At 52.3% G+C, this 14,919-nt stretch overlaps 2 protein-coding genes across 6 annotated transcripts; one reads left to right on the top strand and one right to left on the bottom strand.

Moving 5' to 3' along the window:
• Positions 1 to 658: 658 nt before the first annotated feature.
• Positions 659 to 4,312, bottom strand: CKS1B (CDC28 protein kinase regulatory subunit 1B). The gene is made up of 3 exons (XM_010979992.3): positions 4,156 to 4,312; positions 1,997 to 2,124; positions 659 to 1,171 (listed from the first exon to the last, which is right to left on the bottom strand). Exons 1-3 carry the CDS (start codon positions 4,212 to 4,214, stop codon positions 1,119 to 1,121), a joined length of 240 nt encoding a protein of 79 aa, XP_010978294.1. The 5' UTR covers positions 4,215 to 4,312; the 3' UTR covers positions 659 to 1,118.
• A 231-nt stretch (positions 4,313 to 4,543) lies between these two features.
• Positions 4,544 to 14,803, top strand: SHC1 (SHC adaptor protein 1). Of its 5 annotated transcripts, none has more exons than XM_010980022.3 (13): positions 4,544 to 4,712; positions 8,150 to 8,317; positions 8,877 to 8,947; positions 9,478 to 9,541; positions 9,702 to 9,821; positions 10,088 to 10,141; positions 10,327 to 10,378; positions 10,533 to 10,659; positions 11,444 to 11,642; positions 11,730 to 11,799; positions 11,882 to 12,013; positions 12,158 to 12,396; positions 13,172 to 14,803. In XM_010980022.3, exons 2-13 carry the CDS (start codon positions 8,153 to 8,155, stop codon positions 13,298 to 13,300), a joined length of 1,422 nt encoding a protein of 473 aa, XP_010978324.2. In that variant the 5' UTR covers positions 4,544 to 4,712; positions 8,150 to 8,152; the 3' UTR covers positions 13,301 to 14,803. The 5 variants fall into 5 exon arrangements, with proteins under 5 accessions (XP_010978324.2, XP_010978318.2, XP_031292046.1 ...); XM_010980016.3 differs by having other exon boundaries at positions 11,879 to 12,013; XM_031436186.2 differs by lacking the exon at positions 8,150 to 8,317 and having other exon boundaries at positions 11,879 to 12,013.
• The last annotated feature ends 116 nt before the right edge of the window (positions 14,804 to 14,919 follow it).

Here is a 14,919-nt window from a genome sequence, read left to right as displayed (position 1 = left end):
GCACTACTGTTGAAAGTAGAGGGTAAGCTATTATTTGGTGAAATGTTTTCTTAAAGGGCCATAGTTTACAACTGTTTTCAAAGGTTAGTGCTGTAACTACCTGCATAAGACTGCTTTAAATCCTCACATCCAGGCCACACCCTAGACCAATTAAGTCACATCCCTGGGAATGATTTAGGCATCAGCACTTTTAAAGCTACCTAGGTGATTCCAATTCTGAGCCAAAGTGAGAACCACTGAAAACAGCCCCAACCAATATGTGGAGTGAACAGGCTTTAGGTGTGCCTGAGCCTTAGGCTGGGCAGGAAGTGGAGCACACTAGCAGCCTCCTCCCGACAGCCTCTTCTTATTACCCACCTGTGTCCTTCAAATATTGGGACTACATCCTTGACAAACATTGATTTGTTTTGATGAGATGATGTCCCTGTACAATCACTATCTTAGGCCTGAATTTAGAATGAAATATATTTCAGTAAATGTTTGACAGCAAAGTCTGCTTAAACTAGATTAAAACCGTTACCTGAATGTTGAAATAAACCTGATTATCAGCAAAGAGCTGAGCTTCATTATTTCACTGAAGAGCATTAGAACCAATTAGAACCATGATACTGAATGTGATACTCACCCTGTGTGGGGGAAAAAACCTTTACAATTAAGAGAATTATAAAAACTTCCTCTTTAATCAAGGCTTTTAACATGGAACAGATTTCTTGAATAAAATGGAAAGTTTCCAATACATTGAAACATAAATCACCGTACACACAACAGCTGGCAGGAAAAAAACAAAACAGCAAGTTTACACAATTCCTGTAACAGCCATGGTCTTATTCTCAGATGCTTCCACCATTTGCAAAGCGTATTCTACTGGAGACAGAGCTCATGTTGGTTTTTGGGGTCACACTTAGCTGAGGCTGCAACCCAAAGAGCACTCATCTGGCGTGGTGGTCCCGCTGGCTCTGCTCAAGAAGCAAAACAGTCAGCAGCAGATTCAAACAGTGTATTGAACATCCTTTAAATATCAAAGTGAGAAATGAGAAGGCAACATAATGTCATTGGAAAGATGTTAGCAAGTGAGAACAGCTGTGTAAAGCTTGAGGCTGAAAAGTGGCTCCTTAGCTTCATTTCTTTGGCTTCTTGGGCAGTGGCCGCCGGAACAGCAAGATGTGAGGTTCTGAAAGAGTGAGTGAAATCTAAGCAACAAGCTCACATCATCCTATGCACAACCTATGGTGTATCCCACTCCCACTTCCCAGCTATCACCCACTCAGATCTTTATAACTAAATTAAGATTTAAGCATATGGCCTTAGAAACAGACCCAGAAGCCTGGCCCATGTGCCAAGTACAGAAATGTTAGTATCAGTTCTCTTGCTACGTTTGTACAGCCCCAGGGTGTCCTTTATTAGTTTTGCCTGGCAGTTTGGTGTCTGGTGTCTTATCAAGAAATATACTTTCCTTGGTTTATTTGGAACACATCCAAAAATTCACTTTCTGATGGAGAATAAAGCAGGGGCCACAACCTCTACCAGGATATATGTAGCCTTAAAAAAAAAAAAAAAAAAAAAAAAGAGTACCTACTGACTGCATTAGAGATTAAAGGAAGTTTTTGTTTTTTGTTTTTCACAGCGACAGGTTGTGCCTGAACTTCCCAGGTACTTTATTTCTTATTTCTGGTCACTCCTAATTTTCTAGATGGCCGGTGGGGTAAGGAATTAGTAAACCACCTCCACCTTCCCCTTATTTCTTTAGGTTGTGCAATCTTTTTTTTTTTAATTAAAGAACTCTTTTTTTAAAATTTATTTTTATTTTTTGGTGGGGAGGGAGGTAATTAGGTTTATCTCTTTATTTTTAGAGGAGGTACTGGGGATTGAACCTAGGACCTCATGCACACTAAGCGTGCGCTCTACTACTTGAGCTATACCCTACCCCCTAGGTTGTGCAAATCTTATTCCTTCATTCCCTCAGTCCTATGTGGTTGCTTTCTGCCATTGCACTGACCTGGTTCATGGATCATGTAATGGACCCATCCCTGACTCTGCTGAACACCAAGATTCCTCCATTCAGATTCGGACATCAAATGGGTTTTAGGGACCAGCTTGGCTATGTCCTTGGGCAACATGACATGCCTGTAATAGAAACATGGGAAGGTGGGGAATTTGTCAGTTCTGGGTTCCATCTGTCAGATAAGTGCCTGCATATAAAGCCAAGAGAGGAGAGAAAAGAGACCAGTTCCTAATGGCAGGGAGTTTACATAATCTTATTGAGGGGCAGAGGCAGCTAGAAATAAAGGCCAAATTATGTAAATCCTCACAAAAGTATATTAAAAAGTACAAACTAATGAATAACACCAGTGAATGAGCACCTAAATTCTGGACACTGTTTATACACTGCCTCTGCCTTCTTGGAGCTGACAGCCTTCTAGCTGATTACCCTAAAACAATGTAATGGGAGCCCCACAACACACAGTGTTAATAATTAAAGGCAGTTTTGAACAGGATTGGTAAGGAAGGGAGAGAAGTGATTTCATGGAGAAGAAAGGCCTATCCGGGAATGCTGTGTGGAAGAGTCAGCCCAAAGGATGAAATGCAAATGTCTTACCCTTTAAGCTCTAACTTCAGTTTCATTTTCCTAACTTAAGGGATGTGCCATGAGACTTCTTTTGGGAAACTCCATGCTTTCCTAACCAAGGTTAAGTCTCCTTTCATGGCGAAGAAATGGGCTGACCCAGACAGGCTTCATGTTTAATGAAAATGTACCAAATGCTCTCTCTGTGCTAGTGAAAGATTTTTTCCCCTCAAAGAATCAATTCTAGTCTAACTGTCTGAAAATAGCTTATATCCTAACAAGCCCCTGGTGTAGAGACTGGCCTCCATACCTATTTAGACCCAAAAAACCCTTTTCTTAAACCAAAAACCACTGCCAAGACTTAAATTTTCCAGAGGATGAAACTAGTGATGTCTCCCTAGCCCTGCAAAGACATTATAAGCAGGTAATTTTAGTTGGCCTAGTTCAGATGTAGAGGAAAACAGCTGAGGAAAGTAGAGGAAAAGAAAGTTAATTGGGTCCAAACAGGGCCGGTGGTCTTTCCCCAAGGATCTGGCATAAAGATAGTTATGTGTTTGTCAGCACAGTTCTCCAGAGGGCCCAGAGCCCCGCACTAGGCTGGAGAAGAAACACAAGAGAGCCAAGCTTCCAGCTGTTTTAAGTATTACGCTTAATACAGATTAGTGGAATGCCAAGATTAGTAGAATCCTCTGTCTTCCCTAATTTTCTAATGTAGAATTATGGATTTAGGACTTATCAGATGCAGATTCTGTTGGGAGTCCTTTCTTCACAATGCTTGACAAGTCCCATGTGTTCCCACTGCAACCTGTACATACCTGTTATACCAATTACCACCTTCCTTCTGAAGTCTATCAGTATGTCAGTATTTCCACAGGTTTTTAGGTTTGTTGAAAGCAGAGACATGGCGTAGCCTCGCACTTTAGCGGAACACCTGAAACCTATAAGCACTCCATAACTGTTTCCTAAGTAGATGCCCTTTAAATATTTAAAGGGAATTTATTAGGTACGTATTAAATCTTTTCTCGATGTTCTTGGACAGTTTTATTCCACTCCAGTTACTCGAAGCTCCCTTCCTAAAACAAACCACACAACCACGCCCCTTTTCCGTGAATTAATAAGCAACACTCAGGCTCTCTCAGAACTCTTCTCACTTTGAAGATGCGAAAAATTCGCGGGCCGCCTTTGCCACCTTCTCCCAGGAGGCTCTATTGTGTTACCGCGATACAAGTAGTCACAAGAAAACAAAAGAAAAAAAAATAACAAGTAGTTTCAAGAAGGCAAGTTCAACTTGCTCTATAAAGTTGAGAGAATGATCGAGAAACCCGAGAGGGTGAGGGTGGTCAGCATTCTTACCACGCCCACCTATGCCTCCTCCCAACAGGAGAATTTGCTCCAAATACTCTATCACTTTAGGGTTTCTTTCATGATCGCCCCCTACCCTTCGCGCAAGCGCCTTACGCTCCCATAACTCACACCCAGCCTAATCCCCCGCGCATGCGCGGATTCTGCAGCTTCAGTCCCAGTTACTAGCTCCTTGTGCCCTCACTCATCAAAGCTCACGATCTCGTTATCGCCCCCGCGCCGGCACTAACCGATACTCGAACTCCTCATCGTCGTATTTGTCCGAATAGTAAATTTGTTTGTGCGACATGACCGCTCCGCCTGAGGACCGTCAGTCCTGCCCCGCCAACCTCCAAACAACTCCCAGCAGCACGCGCTCCCACCCTCTTTGGCCTCGCTTTCAAACACGCCGCCCGCGCTTCCTATTGGTCCGTCTGGATGAAGGCGGGACAACTCCACCTTCAAGCCTCCAATTGGCTAAGATTTGCTTCTCCTCGAGTCCTTATTGGAGTGCCCGGCTAATGATTCTCAAGAACAAGCGTAGGTCAAAAATAGGCCTCTTATTGGCTATCACTGCTCCTGTGCGCGTTCTAGCGCTGCCATTGGCTGATTCGTGAAAGTGGGACGGGTGAAGGAGGGACGATGAGGTAGAGGGTCAGGGGTTAGTGAGGCCGGAAGTGAGTGCAATAAAGTTTCTCCAGGGAGGCAGGGCCCGGGGAGAAAGTTGGAGCGGAGGCCTAAGGAGGCAGTGGTGTGATCCGGAACCAAATCGGCCCGCGGTGCGGTGCGGAGACTCCATGAAGCCCTGGTGAGTTGGGACTTTTTCTTTTCCCTAGGTGACCCACTCCTCCACCCCGGAACCCCTCTCCCGGGACCCTACTTCCGGTCTTCATTTATAAGTCCCGCCCCCTGCGACCCCCTCCCCGGAAGTCCCACCTCTCAACTTCAAGGGGCTCCCCGAACCCCGACTTATTTTCTATTTATTGTCCCCGACCCCACCCTGTCCCCCAGCTTTCCTGGAAGTCCCACCCCTAGGCATGCTTCCAAGCCCAACTACTAGAAACCCTACGTTAGTCCCTCCAATTCCCCGAAACTTCGCCTCGTCGCGATGATTCTCTGCTAACTCCCGTCTATCAGAAAGCCTATCTCCCAAAAGGGCAAAGCCCTGCCCCTCAAAGAACTATTCGAATTCGTGAAGCTACGCCTCCTAGGGGGTACTGCCCCTCTAGAAGCTCCACCCCTTCCGTAATCCACGTCTGATTGTCCCGAAGGCTAGCTAGTGTTTGATGCACGCGTCCTAGGGAACCACGCCCCCTCAGGAACTTTATCCCTGTAGGACCCAGGTCATCGGTCATCGCCCCGGAAGCTTTGCCTTCTATCCCAGAAACTCCACCTGCTTACAGATCCCTGTTCTTTTTTTCTTTGGGGGCTTTTGCTTAGTTTTCATGAGCTCTCATGCTCCACTGGGTGGGAAGTCAAAAATTCACATCTCTCTGTGGCTCTGAGGAGTAAGAGATTAGAGGCAGCACTTTTCCTCTCCCTTACCCCCTTCCAAGGGTGGACCTACTTGAAGGGGGCTGGACTTGGGGTTTGGCACGAGAGTGGGAGGGAGACTTGCTCATAGATTCCCAGCCCCACTCCCTGAGTTTCCCTTCCCAGGACCAACTCCACCCCAGAAACAGCTGTTTGTCTCATACCTGTACGTCAGGAGCTGGGTATGACCATGGGTTTGTTGGTGGGTGACATGTAGGTATGACAGGAGTGAAAGTTTTCGACTACCAGAAAACGGTCGCTTGGAGGGGGCGTAGGGAACAGTGTCCTTTCTGCTATCTGATTTTTTTTAAGGGACTCCTCGGGCCCCACCTCTTCTCTGGCTGTTCCCCTCCCCCTAACCAGAGTTCTAGTCTGGGCATTCCTCCTGGTCCCGCTTGCCCAACCTTCCCTTCTGGAAACATTCCTGAGGCTTTCGCCATTTCCTGCTACTTTCCGCCGCTCTTCCCTCCTCCCTGCTGGGCTGAGAAGCCACATGCAGCTTCTTCCCCCCCCCCCCGCCCGCCAGTCACCCGGATTCCCAGTAGCAATCTCCTTTTCCTATGCAAATTTAAAGAGCCCTACTTCCTCTTTCTTGTCTAACAAAGCCCACACCTCTTGGTCTTTCCCTGCCTCTGGATCCTGCAGGCACCCACAGAATGCTCACCTCTAGAGATGACGACATCCTGGTGTGTGTTTGTGTGTGTTGAGGATTTGAGGCTTGGGCAGAACACTTATCTCATTTTCTATATTCCCGGGCACTGAGGCCTTAGGACATGGAGTGATAGAATTTCTTCCCAGGAGTGGTGGATGGAGTGGCAAAGCTCTCCTCCATTGAGGACTAAGGGGAGGTGATAAGCACAGTATCTATCACGGATTAAGTGCTAGTGTTGTTAACACTGTAATCATGATATTTGCATCTTTTTATCCTCTGAGTAAATTGAAGGATAGGTGAGCCCTGGAGGGTTATATGGGTCTTTTAGTACTAATTTTTTGGTCACTTTCTAACTTCCCTATAACCCCCTGGAGCAGAGCTGTGGCAGGAAGCTGTGAGTGGAAGAACTGGGTTTGGGACTGTTCCCTGTTTCCAGCCTCAGTCCATCTTCTCCTGGCACCCCTTTTTCTTGAGCACAGATTTGTCTTCTACCCCCTCTATTCCTTCATGGACTGTAGCCCCCGCCTCTCTTGGAGAACTGTTTCACTCTCCCATCTCCTCCAACCAGACTCTGCCCCTGGTATGAGGGCCATTGTACTCGATGGTGGACACCTGTACCGTCCCCAGTCACTGCTGCAAGAAGAGGGGTATGAGCTTACCTGGCAGGTCCAGGGAGCTGACCTTAGTATCAGTACTCTGGCCGCCCCCACCCCTTCTACCCTTGACAGCTTGCTTCACTGTAGAAAAGGGGGCGGAAGAGTGCTTGCCATGGGCCGCGGCTGCTTGGCATGGTAGGTGCCATGCATAGAGAGCAAGCCTCCACCGGCCCCTCCTCTGCTCCAGCTCCTGCCTGGTGGCTCCCTGATGCACCACCCAGGTTGGACTTTATTCCCCTTATTTCACCAGCTTTGCCCTTCCTTTTGGCCCCTCCCTGCATCCACTGGGACTTCATACTTCCTCTTCCATTTCTTTAGCTCCTTCCACAGCTGTTGTAGCAGAAGATGCTAATGGCCCAGGCTCCCTGGGGCCACCACCCCACAATGTGGTAGTCGTGGGGGTGGCTGGGGCTGGAGGATGAGGGAATTTGAGTGTTCAACCAGGACTGGAAGGGAAATGCTGAGCTCAGGGATCCCCTCCCTTTCCCACCCCCAGCTGCCTCTGTTTCCTCCCTCATTCCCCACCCCCCTCAGCTTCCTGCTCCCTTTGGTCTGCCCATGTCCGGTTTGGATTGATCCAGACCTCTTATCTCCCTCCTTTCCTTCTCACTCGTCCATCCTTCCCTCCCACTCCCACTTTACTGCTCCCCAGATTACTTGTTGTTTGTATGGAGGTGTGGGGGAAATGGATCGCTCTGCCCCATAAGAGTTCTAGGTTGGGGCAGTGTTGGGGGCTTAGCCCCTCAGAGCCTGTGAGTCAGCACTGTCCTCAGGATTGGTCTCTCTCCTTAGTTCCCCGCCCCTGGGGAGGAGCCAGGCAGCTCTAGGTCCAGCCTGTTCGCCTCTCAGCCAGAGAAGAGGCTCCACGCTGGGCGGAGATGGGGCCTGATACTGTCTGGGTCTGAGCCGGGGGAGCCAGAGCCACTTGTCCCTCTCCCTCCCCAGGACCCTTGAGATCCCTGGGCCATAGAGGTCCGATCAGGCTAAGGGCCTGGGGATGCCCCCTGCCTGGCCCCCTTGCCCTAACTGGCAGGGGGGCCAGGCTGGGCAGCAGCCTCCCTCTCACTCCCACCAGCCATGGATCTCCTGCCCCCCAAGCCCAAGTACAACCCACTTCGGAATGAGTCTCTGTCATCGCTGGAGGAGGGGGCTTCAGGGTCTACCCCACCGGAGGAGCTGCCTTCCCCGTCTGCCTCATCCCTGGGGCCCATGCTGCCACCTCTGCCTGGGGACGACAGTCCCACTACTCTGTGCTCCTTCTTCCCCCGGATGAGCAACCTCAAGCTGGCCAACCCGGCTGGGGGGCGTCCAGGGCCGAAGGGGGAGCCAGGAAGGGCAGCCGAGGATGGGGAGGGGATCGTTGGGGCAGCCATCCTGGACTCAGGCCCCCTGCCCCTCCTCCAGGACATGAACAAGCTGAGTGGAGGCGGCGGGCGCAGGACTCGGGTGGAAGGGGGCCAGCTGGGGGGCGAGGAGTGGACCCGCCACGGGAGCTTTGTCAATAAGCCCACACGGGGCTGGCTGCATCCCAACGACAAAGTCATGGGACCGGGGGTTTCCTACTTGGTTCGGGTGAGTGAACATCCTCTCTCCCACTCCCTCCAGACCCCTCCAGTTCCTCTGCTCACCCGTCTCTTTTTTTTCCTTCCCTTCCCCAGCGACTCCCTTGGTTTCAGTGTCCTCTTTCTTCAACCTCTCTTGCCCCCTCTCGGATTCTGTAGCCCCTTCCCTTCCAGCTCTGTCTGGGGCCCCTTTCCTTCTGGTGACTCCCCCACCCCCACCCTGCCATGCTTAGCACAAAGCCCAGCACAGGCCCTTAGTAAGTGTTGGAACGAGTGACTCTTGATTGTCCCCTCCAGTCTCCTCCCCCTTTCCAGAGATGTCACTTCATCCCACCCAATGCCTGTCGCTCCCCTCCAAATTCTCTTCCCACCTGTATGAGGTCCTCCTAGCTTGCCCTTGTCTCCACATCCCCTGTTGTCCTGCATGTTGTGGGATGTAGCCCCGGGCAGTGGGCAGAACTTCTTCATCTTTACTGTCCTTAGTGACCAAGTAGGGAAAAGTCCTAGGGCCCTCTGTGAAAAGGTGGCGGGGAGGCGGCTGACCCTTCTCTTCCCGTCCCTCCCCTCAGTACATGGGCTGTGTGGAGGTCCTGCAGTCAATGCGTGCCCTTGACTTCAATACCCGGACTCAGGTCACCAGGTTAGTGGGGAGTGGGGTGGAGTTGGGGGGTGGTCCCTGGGATTAGTGAGGGGAAGGAGGAGTGGGTCATTTGGTGGTGGTGCTAGTCCTGGCTTATCTTTGGGTGGTAAAGGGGGTTGAGAGAAACTTAGGGGAGTGAGTCTAAGTCTGAATGAAAAGAAACAACTCTGGGCTGGCTCCTGTTTACTTATCCAGCCTGGGGAGTTGTGGGGGAGGTGGCAGAGGCACCCGGCAGCTGGAGCTTGAGTGGAAAATGGGGGTAGATAGAAGGTTGCCTCTGCCTTTGGGAAGGGGATGGGACATTTGGTAGCTGGAAGGGGGTGGGGCCAGACCCATTGAGGCCCTAACCCAATCAGCCAGGAAGCGGCTTCTCAGTGTCATCAAATATTAAAGGCCCTTAATTCAATCCACCACGACAAAGAGCCTGGAGTGCCCCTGGAGTCTGGCCTGGCCTTCCCCTCCCCCAGCCCTGTGGCAGCTCCAGCCTAGTGGGATGCAGGCTCTGGGTCTGAGTACCCCTCTTTCCCCAGGGAGGCCATCAGTCTGGTGTGTGAGGCTGTGCCGGGTGCTAAGGGGGCGACAAGGAGGAGAAAGGTACCTGGGGTCCATGGGGCTAGGGATGCAGCTGGGAGATGTGGAGGAGCCTGGGGAAGGCTAGTGTGGGGCATGTGGGGAGAAGGCCAAAAGGCAGGAATGTGGGGGTTCCCTGGTGTTGGGAACCCCTAGCTGCTGAGACCCTTGGGCCCTTCCCTAGCCCTGTAGCCGCCCACTCAGCTCCATCCTTGGAAGGAGTAACCTGAAATTTGCTGGAATGCCAATCACTCTCACCGTCTCCACCAGCAGCCTCAACCTCATGGCCGCAGACTGCAAACAGGTTGGTGGGGTTGGGCGGAGAGGAGGGCAACCAGAAATACTGATGGGAGGGCTAAACGAGGACCTGATTATGAGGGCAAAAAACTAGGAGAGACGGCTCCGGTGGAGCAGAACAGTAGGGGAGGAGGAGATTAGGCGGACATGGGTTGAGAAGCCTAAAGGATGAGACTGGGACTCCAGGGTCCTGGGCCAGTGGTGGAGGGTGCCCATGTGGGCCCTGAGGCTGCCTGACACGTGTCATTCCCTCCCTTTTCTATCCCCTGCCAGATCATCGCCAACCACCACATGCAATCCATCTCGTTTGCATCCGGCGGGGACCCGGTGAGTTGGGGAACGGAGCGCAGGCGGTGGGAGAAGAGGCAGGATCTGGGGATTGGGAGGACCCCGGCTTGGCTAGAGACACGGGCATGCTAGGATTGAGGCAAGGTTTAAAGAAGACTGGGGTTGAGTGAGGTGGGGGCTATAAAATATAGCTAACTGGCTTTTTCTGACTCTGTCCACCCCAGGACACAGCTGAGTATGTTGCCTATGTTGCCAAAGACCCGGTGAATCAGAGAGGTGAGGCGTGGTGGGGAGCACTGGGTGGGGCTGGCTGACCCAGGAGCTAAGTAGGGGCTCTTGCTGTGGAGGATGGAGGGTGAGGGTCCCTGTCTATGCCTTCTTCCGGCCCCGCCACCCCCGAGCTCCCTGACGGCCTCTGCTGTGCCCCCAGCCTGCCACATCCTGGAATGTCCAGAAGGGCTCGCTCAGGACGTTATCAGCACCATTGGCCAGGCCTTTGAGTTGCGCTTCAAACAATACCTCAGGAACCCGCCCAAGCTGGTCACCCCCCATGACAGGTGAGCGGGGGAGGGGTGCAGCTCTGGGGCCCCAGGCCGGAATTGGAAAAGTAGGTCTTCTCTTCCCACACTTGAGCTCAGAGGGGTGCAGGGAAGGAAATAACCTGTGCACCCCTGCTTCCCACTTCCTGCTATTCTTACGTTTCCTGCAGCCTCAGGAAGGTCTTTCGAGGCCCTGCTGGCTGCAGGGCCAGCGGTTCCTCTCCTGTGCCCGTGGCGGAGCCCAGTCCAGGACCTCCACGCTGTAGCCCTACCCTGGCTCACTGGGCTTTTGTATTCCCAGCCATCTTGTTTCTGGTCTATCCCTTTCTCTTGCCCATTTCTCCATACTTAGTTCTTTGTTTTCTTGCCCGTTGAAGAATTTGGGCGAGGGAGGATGGCTCTTTCCCGCGATCCGTACCTTTCCCAGCCCAGCCCAGTAGGTATTGAGTATTTAGAAGAGGTTAAAATATTCTGGAGCACCCACTTCCCCCTACTGGTACTTAGGGCTTCTTCTCTCTCAGGAGACAGCATGACTTTAAAGTCAAATCTGAAATTACATCTCTGCTCCACCACCTTTCAGTTGTGAGACCTAGGGTAAATCTTTTCACCCCTAACCCTTATTTTCCTCATCTGTAAAACTGGAGAAGGATATAAGACCTGCCCTACCGGGTTGCCATGATGAAATGATTATGTATATAAAACACCCAGCCTCCTTCCTCAGGGAATGCCCAAGACATGGCTGCTGTTCTGTTCTCCCTCTGTCCTCCCACCCACATGCCTCACTCCCTCCTGTCCCTCTCAGGATGGCTGGCTTTGATGGCTCAGCGTGGGATGAGGAGGAGGAAGAGCCACCTGACCATCAGTACTATAATGACTTCCCGGGGAAGGAACCCCCTCTTGGGGGGGTGGTGGACATGAGGCTTCGAGAAGGAGCCCCACCGGGGGCTGCTCGACCCCCTCCACCCAGTGCCCAGACTCCCAGCCACCTGGGAGCTACTCTGGTGAGTTGCTTGGATGGAGGTGGGCTAGGTCCAGGATGGAAGCAGCTGGTTAGGGCCTTTGGTCTCACCCTATTTTTGTCCCTTCAGCCTGTGGGGCAGCCTGTCGGGGGAGACCCTGAAGTCCGCAAACAGATGCTGCCTCCACCACCCTGTCCAGGTATGAAGGGAGCCTAGAGGGGCAGAGCCAGGGTGTAAGAAGCAGGGTAGGGGTCACTGTAGAGCCACCCTTTCCTCAGCAGGCAGAGAACTCTTTGATGATCCCTCCTACGTCAACGTCCAGAACCTAGACAAGGCTCGGCAAGCAGGGGGCGGGGCCGGGCCCCCCCATCCTGCCATCAATGGCAGTGCTCCTCGAGACCTCTTTGACATGAGTGAGTGCTCCTCTCTCCTTTCTGCATCTCCGCCTTCCACTTCCCGTCTGTTCTGTCCTTCCTGGCCTCCTGTCCCCAAAGGTCTGGGTCCTGGGCATTTGCTGTGCCAGCTGCCTCTCCTAGCCCTTTCTCTGCCACCCTCAGAGCCCTTTGAAGATGCCCTTCGGGTGCCTCCACCTCCCCAGTCGGTGGCCATGGCTGAGCAGCTCCGAGGGGAGCCCTGGTTCCACGGGAAGCTGAGCCGACGGGAGGCCGAGGCACTGCTGCAGCTCAACGGGGACTTCCTGGTGCGGGAAAGCACGACCACACCTGGCCAGTACGTGCTCACTGGCTTGCAGAGTGGGCAGCCCAAGCACCTGCTGCTGGTGGACCCTGAGGGTGTGGTGAGTGTGGCCGGGTTGCGGATCAGGGTGAAGGTTCAGTACCCTCCTGTGCAGCCCCGTTCCTTCCCTCGCTGCTGCCTAGACTTTCTGCTGGGCATCTCTGTCTGGGCCTCCCCTGCTCTCGAGGTGCCTGAGACTTGGGGTCCCTTCCCTTCTAGCATTCCTGAACCTGTGTTCCCTTCAGGCCTGGCCAATCCCCACACCTTATGCCCATGAGAGCTAGAAGGAGCCCTTCTTTTGACAAATGTGGAAACCATCCTTGAGTGGTTGTGGTGCTCAGTGTTAGATGGCTAAGGCTAAGCACCCCAAGCCTCCTGTCACAAGAGGAGCCAGGGCCCCCCCCAGTGCCTCCAGACTCAGGGCTTAGACCAGCATCCGTCGCCTGTCTGCATTGCCCCTCTGTTTCTCTTAACTTTGGTCTCTTTTCTATGATAATCTCAGCTTCCTTTGCACATCTTTTTTTGTACTGTGTATCCTCTTCTGAGACATGCCACCTTCCTCCAGGTCAAGGAGGTGTAGCTATCCCTCAGCTTCACAATTTCTGGGCTGATGTCCCCTCTACCTTTTCCCAGTTCACTGACCTGCCCATTCCCACAGCTGTCTCCAGCTTCTCTTTCTAGGGGAGCCTCAGTAATCAGGACTGACAGCCCTCCCACTCCTGCCATCTTTTTCTCCTTCCTCAACCCTCTTGAATATTCCAGCTTCCTCAGACTTGGGGCCTGAGGTCTTATTTGAGTCTTCACCAGAATTGACCCTCTCCCCTCCCACTTCCTAGGTTCGGACAAAGGATCACCGCTTTGAGAGTGTCAGTCACCTCATCAGCTACCACATGGACAATCACTTGCCCATCATCTCTGCGGGCAGCGAACTGTGTCTACAGCAGCCTGTGGAGCGGAAAGTCTGATCTGTCCCAGTGCTCTCTCCCAGAAGATGCCTGCGACCCCTTCCACCCTATTCCCTGACTCTCAGGACCTCACTTGGGAGTGTTCTGTGGGCTTGGCCTTGTGTAGGAGCTGGGGGTAGTGTGGACACTGGGTTCACCATCCAACTAAGTGAGAGGGTTTGAGTCAGGAGCCTGGGGTAGAGTCCTGCTTCTCCCCAAACCTCACCAAAGTATTAATGTACAGAGTGGCCCCCTTCCCTGGGCCTTTCCTGTGCCAACTTGATACCCCCTTCCCCATGGTGGGTGCTGGAGGCTGGGGCAGTATGCCCCCTTGTAATGGAAAATGTCCTGTGGTGATAGGCCCAGTGGAGCAATCACCCTTCCAGGGAAGGGGGAATGAATCACACCTTTAGTCTATCCCTGGGCTCAGGGTACCCTAGACCCCTCTCAACAACCCTCCCTTCCAGCGTTTAAACTTTGTGCCTTTGACCATCTCCTAGGTCTGAAGATATTTTATGCAAAGGGTTCTTGGGCCCTTGAGGTCAGGGATGGGGGTGCTGACACCTTCTTGGCTTCTGGGGCCCTGTCCTCTCCTTGCTCAGCAACCCCTCCAGTTTAGGTTGGGCAGACAGAGGCAGGAGTGGCAGCTGTCCCCTCTCTGGGGATATGCAACCTTTAGATTGCCTCAGCGCCCCCCTCCTGGCCAGCAGGGAGATGGACCCCTCCCTTTCTCAGTGCCTCTGGTGGGGGGGAGGGCGGGGGGCCCTCACCCCAGGGGTCTGTATATACATTTCGTAAGCCCGCACCTCCCATGTTGCATGCATGTTATATTCTACAGCCAAAGTATAGCCCTTCCTCCTATAGCCTCTGCCCTGCCTCTCCCTGCTGGGGTGGTGGGGGGATGACTGAACTGTTAACTCTCGCAGGTGGATTTTGTGGAGGTGGGAACAGGGGCTTTGAGACTGTAAAGCAGTAGACAATCCCCAAATACCATCGGTAGATTTGGAAGTGCATTTATTTTTTATTTTATATGCATTTATTTTAGGGCTGTAGATTTTCTTTCCTAATTTGTTTTCCACGGCTGCTTCTTGAGCACAAAATGATAATAATCAAACACATTTATATATCACCTCTTTGACTTTTCAAAGCCCTTTTACAACTATTGGAATTTTCTTCATCCAGCCTGTGAGGCAGTCGGGACCGGAACCTTTAGAAGTGGAGTGTGAGCTGAAACTAGAGAAACGGGCCTCTTGCTGTGAGGCTGGGAGGCAGAAGTTTGTCTGAATGAGCGTTAGTTTCACACGGGGAAGCGTAAAGCCTGCAGTTATGGGATCGCTTGCCCAGCCCTGCTCTAGACCTGGGGCAGCCACAACGACAGAGGAGCCGGCCCTGCTCTGTCATTAGGTCTTGTGGATAAGGGAGAATGGACTGAATCCTCGCCTTTTTTTGTTTTGTTTTGATGTTTTCACGGGTCTCACTTATACCAAAGGGAAAGAATCTTCATTAAAGTCCGTATTTCTTCTACCCCGGCCTCTAGGTGCCTGTCGCTGCTTTTTGTTGGCTGTGGGCCTCCACGGCTGGAAGGGGAGGCGGGAGGCTGTAGCCGCCTCAAGGCACGGAGCGGTCCACCTGGCCCTTCG

This window comes from Camelus dromedarius, chromosome 23, assembly GCF_036321535.1.
Source record: "Camelus dromedarius isolate mCamDro1 chromosome 23, mCamDro1.pat, whole genome shotgun sequence".
NCBI classification, from domain to species: domain Eukaryota; kingdom Metazoa; phylum Chordata; class Mammalia; order Artiodactyla; family Camelidae; genus Camelus; species Camelus dromedarius.
The sequence above is the reverse complement of the archived record's forward strand: the minus strand, read 5'-3'. Positions and strand labels throughout refer to the sequence as shown.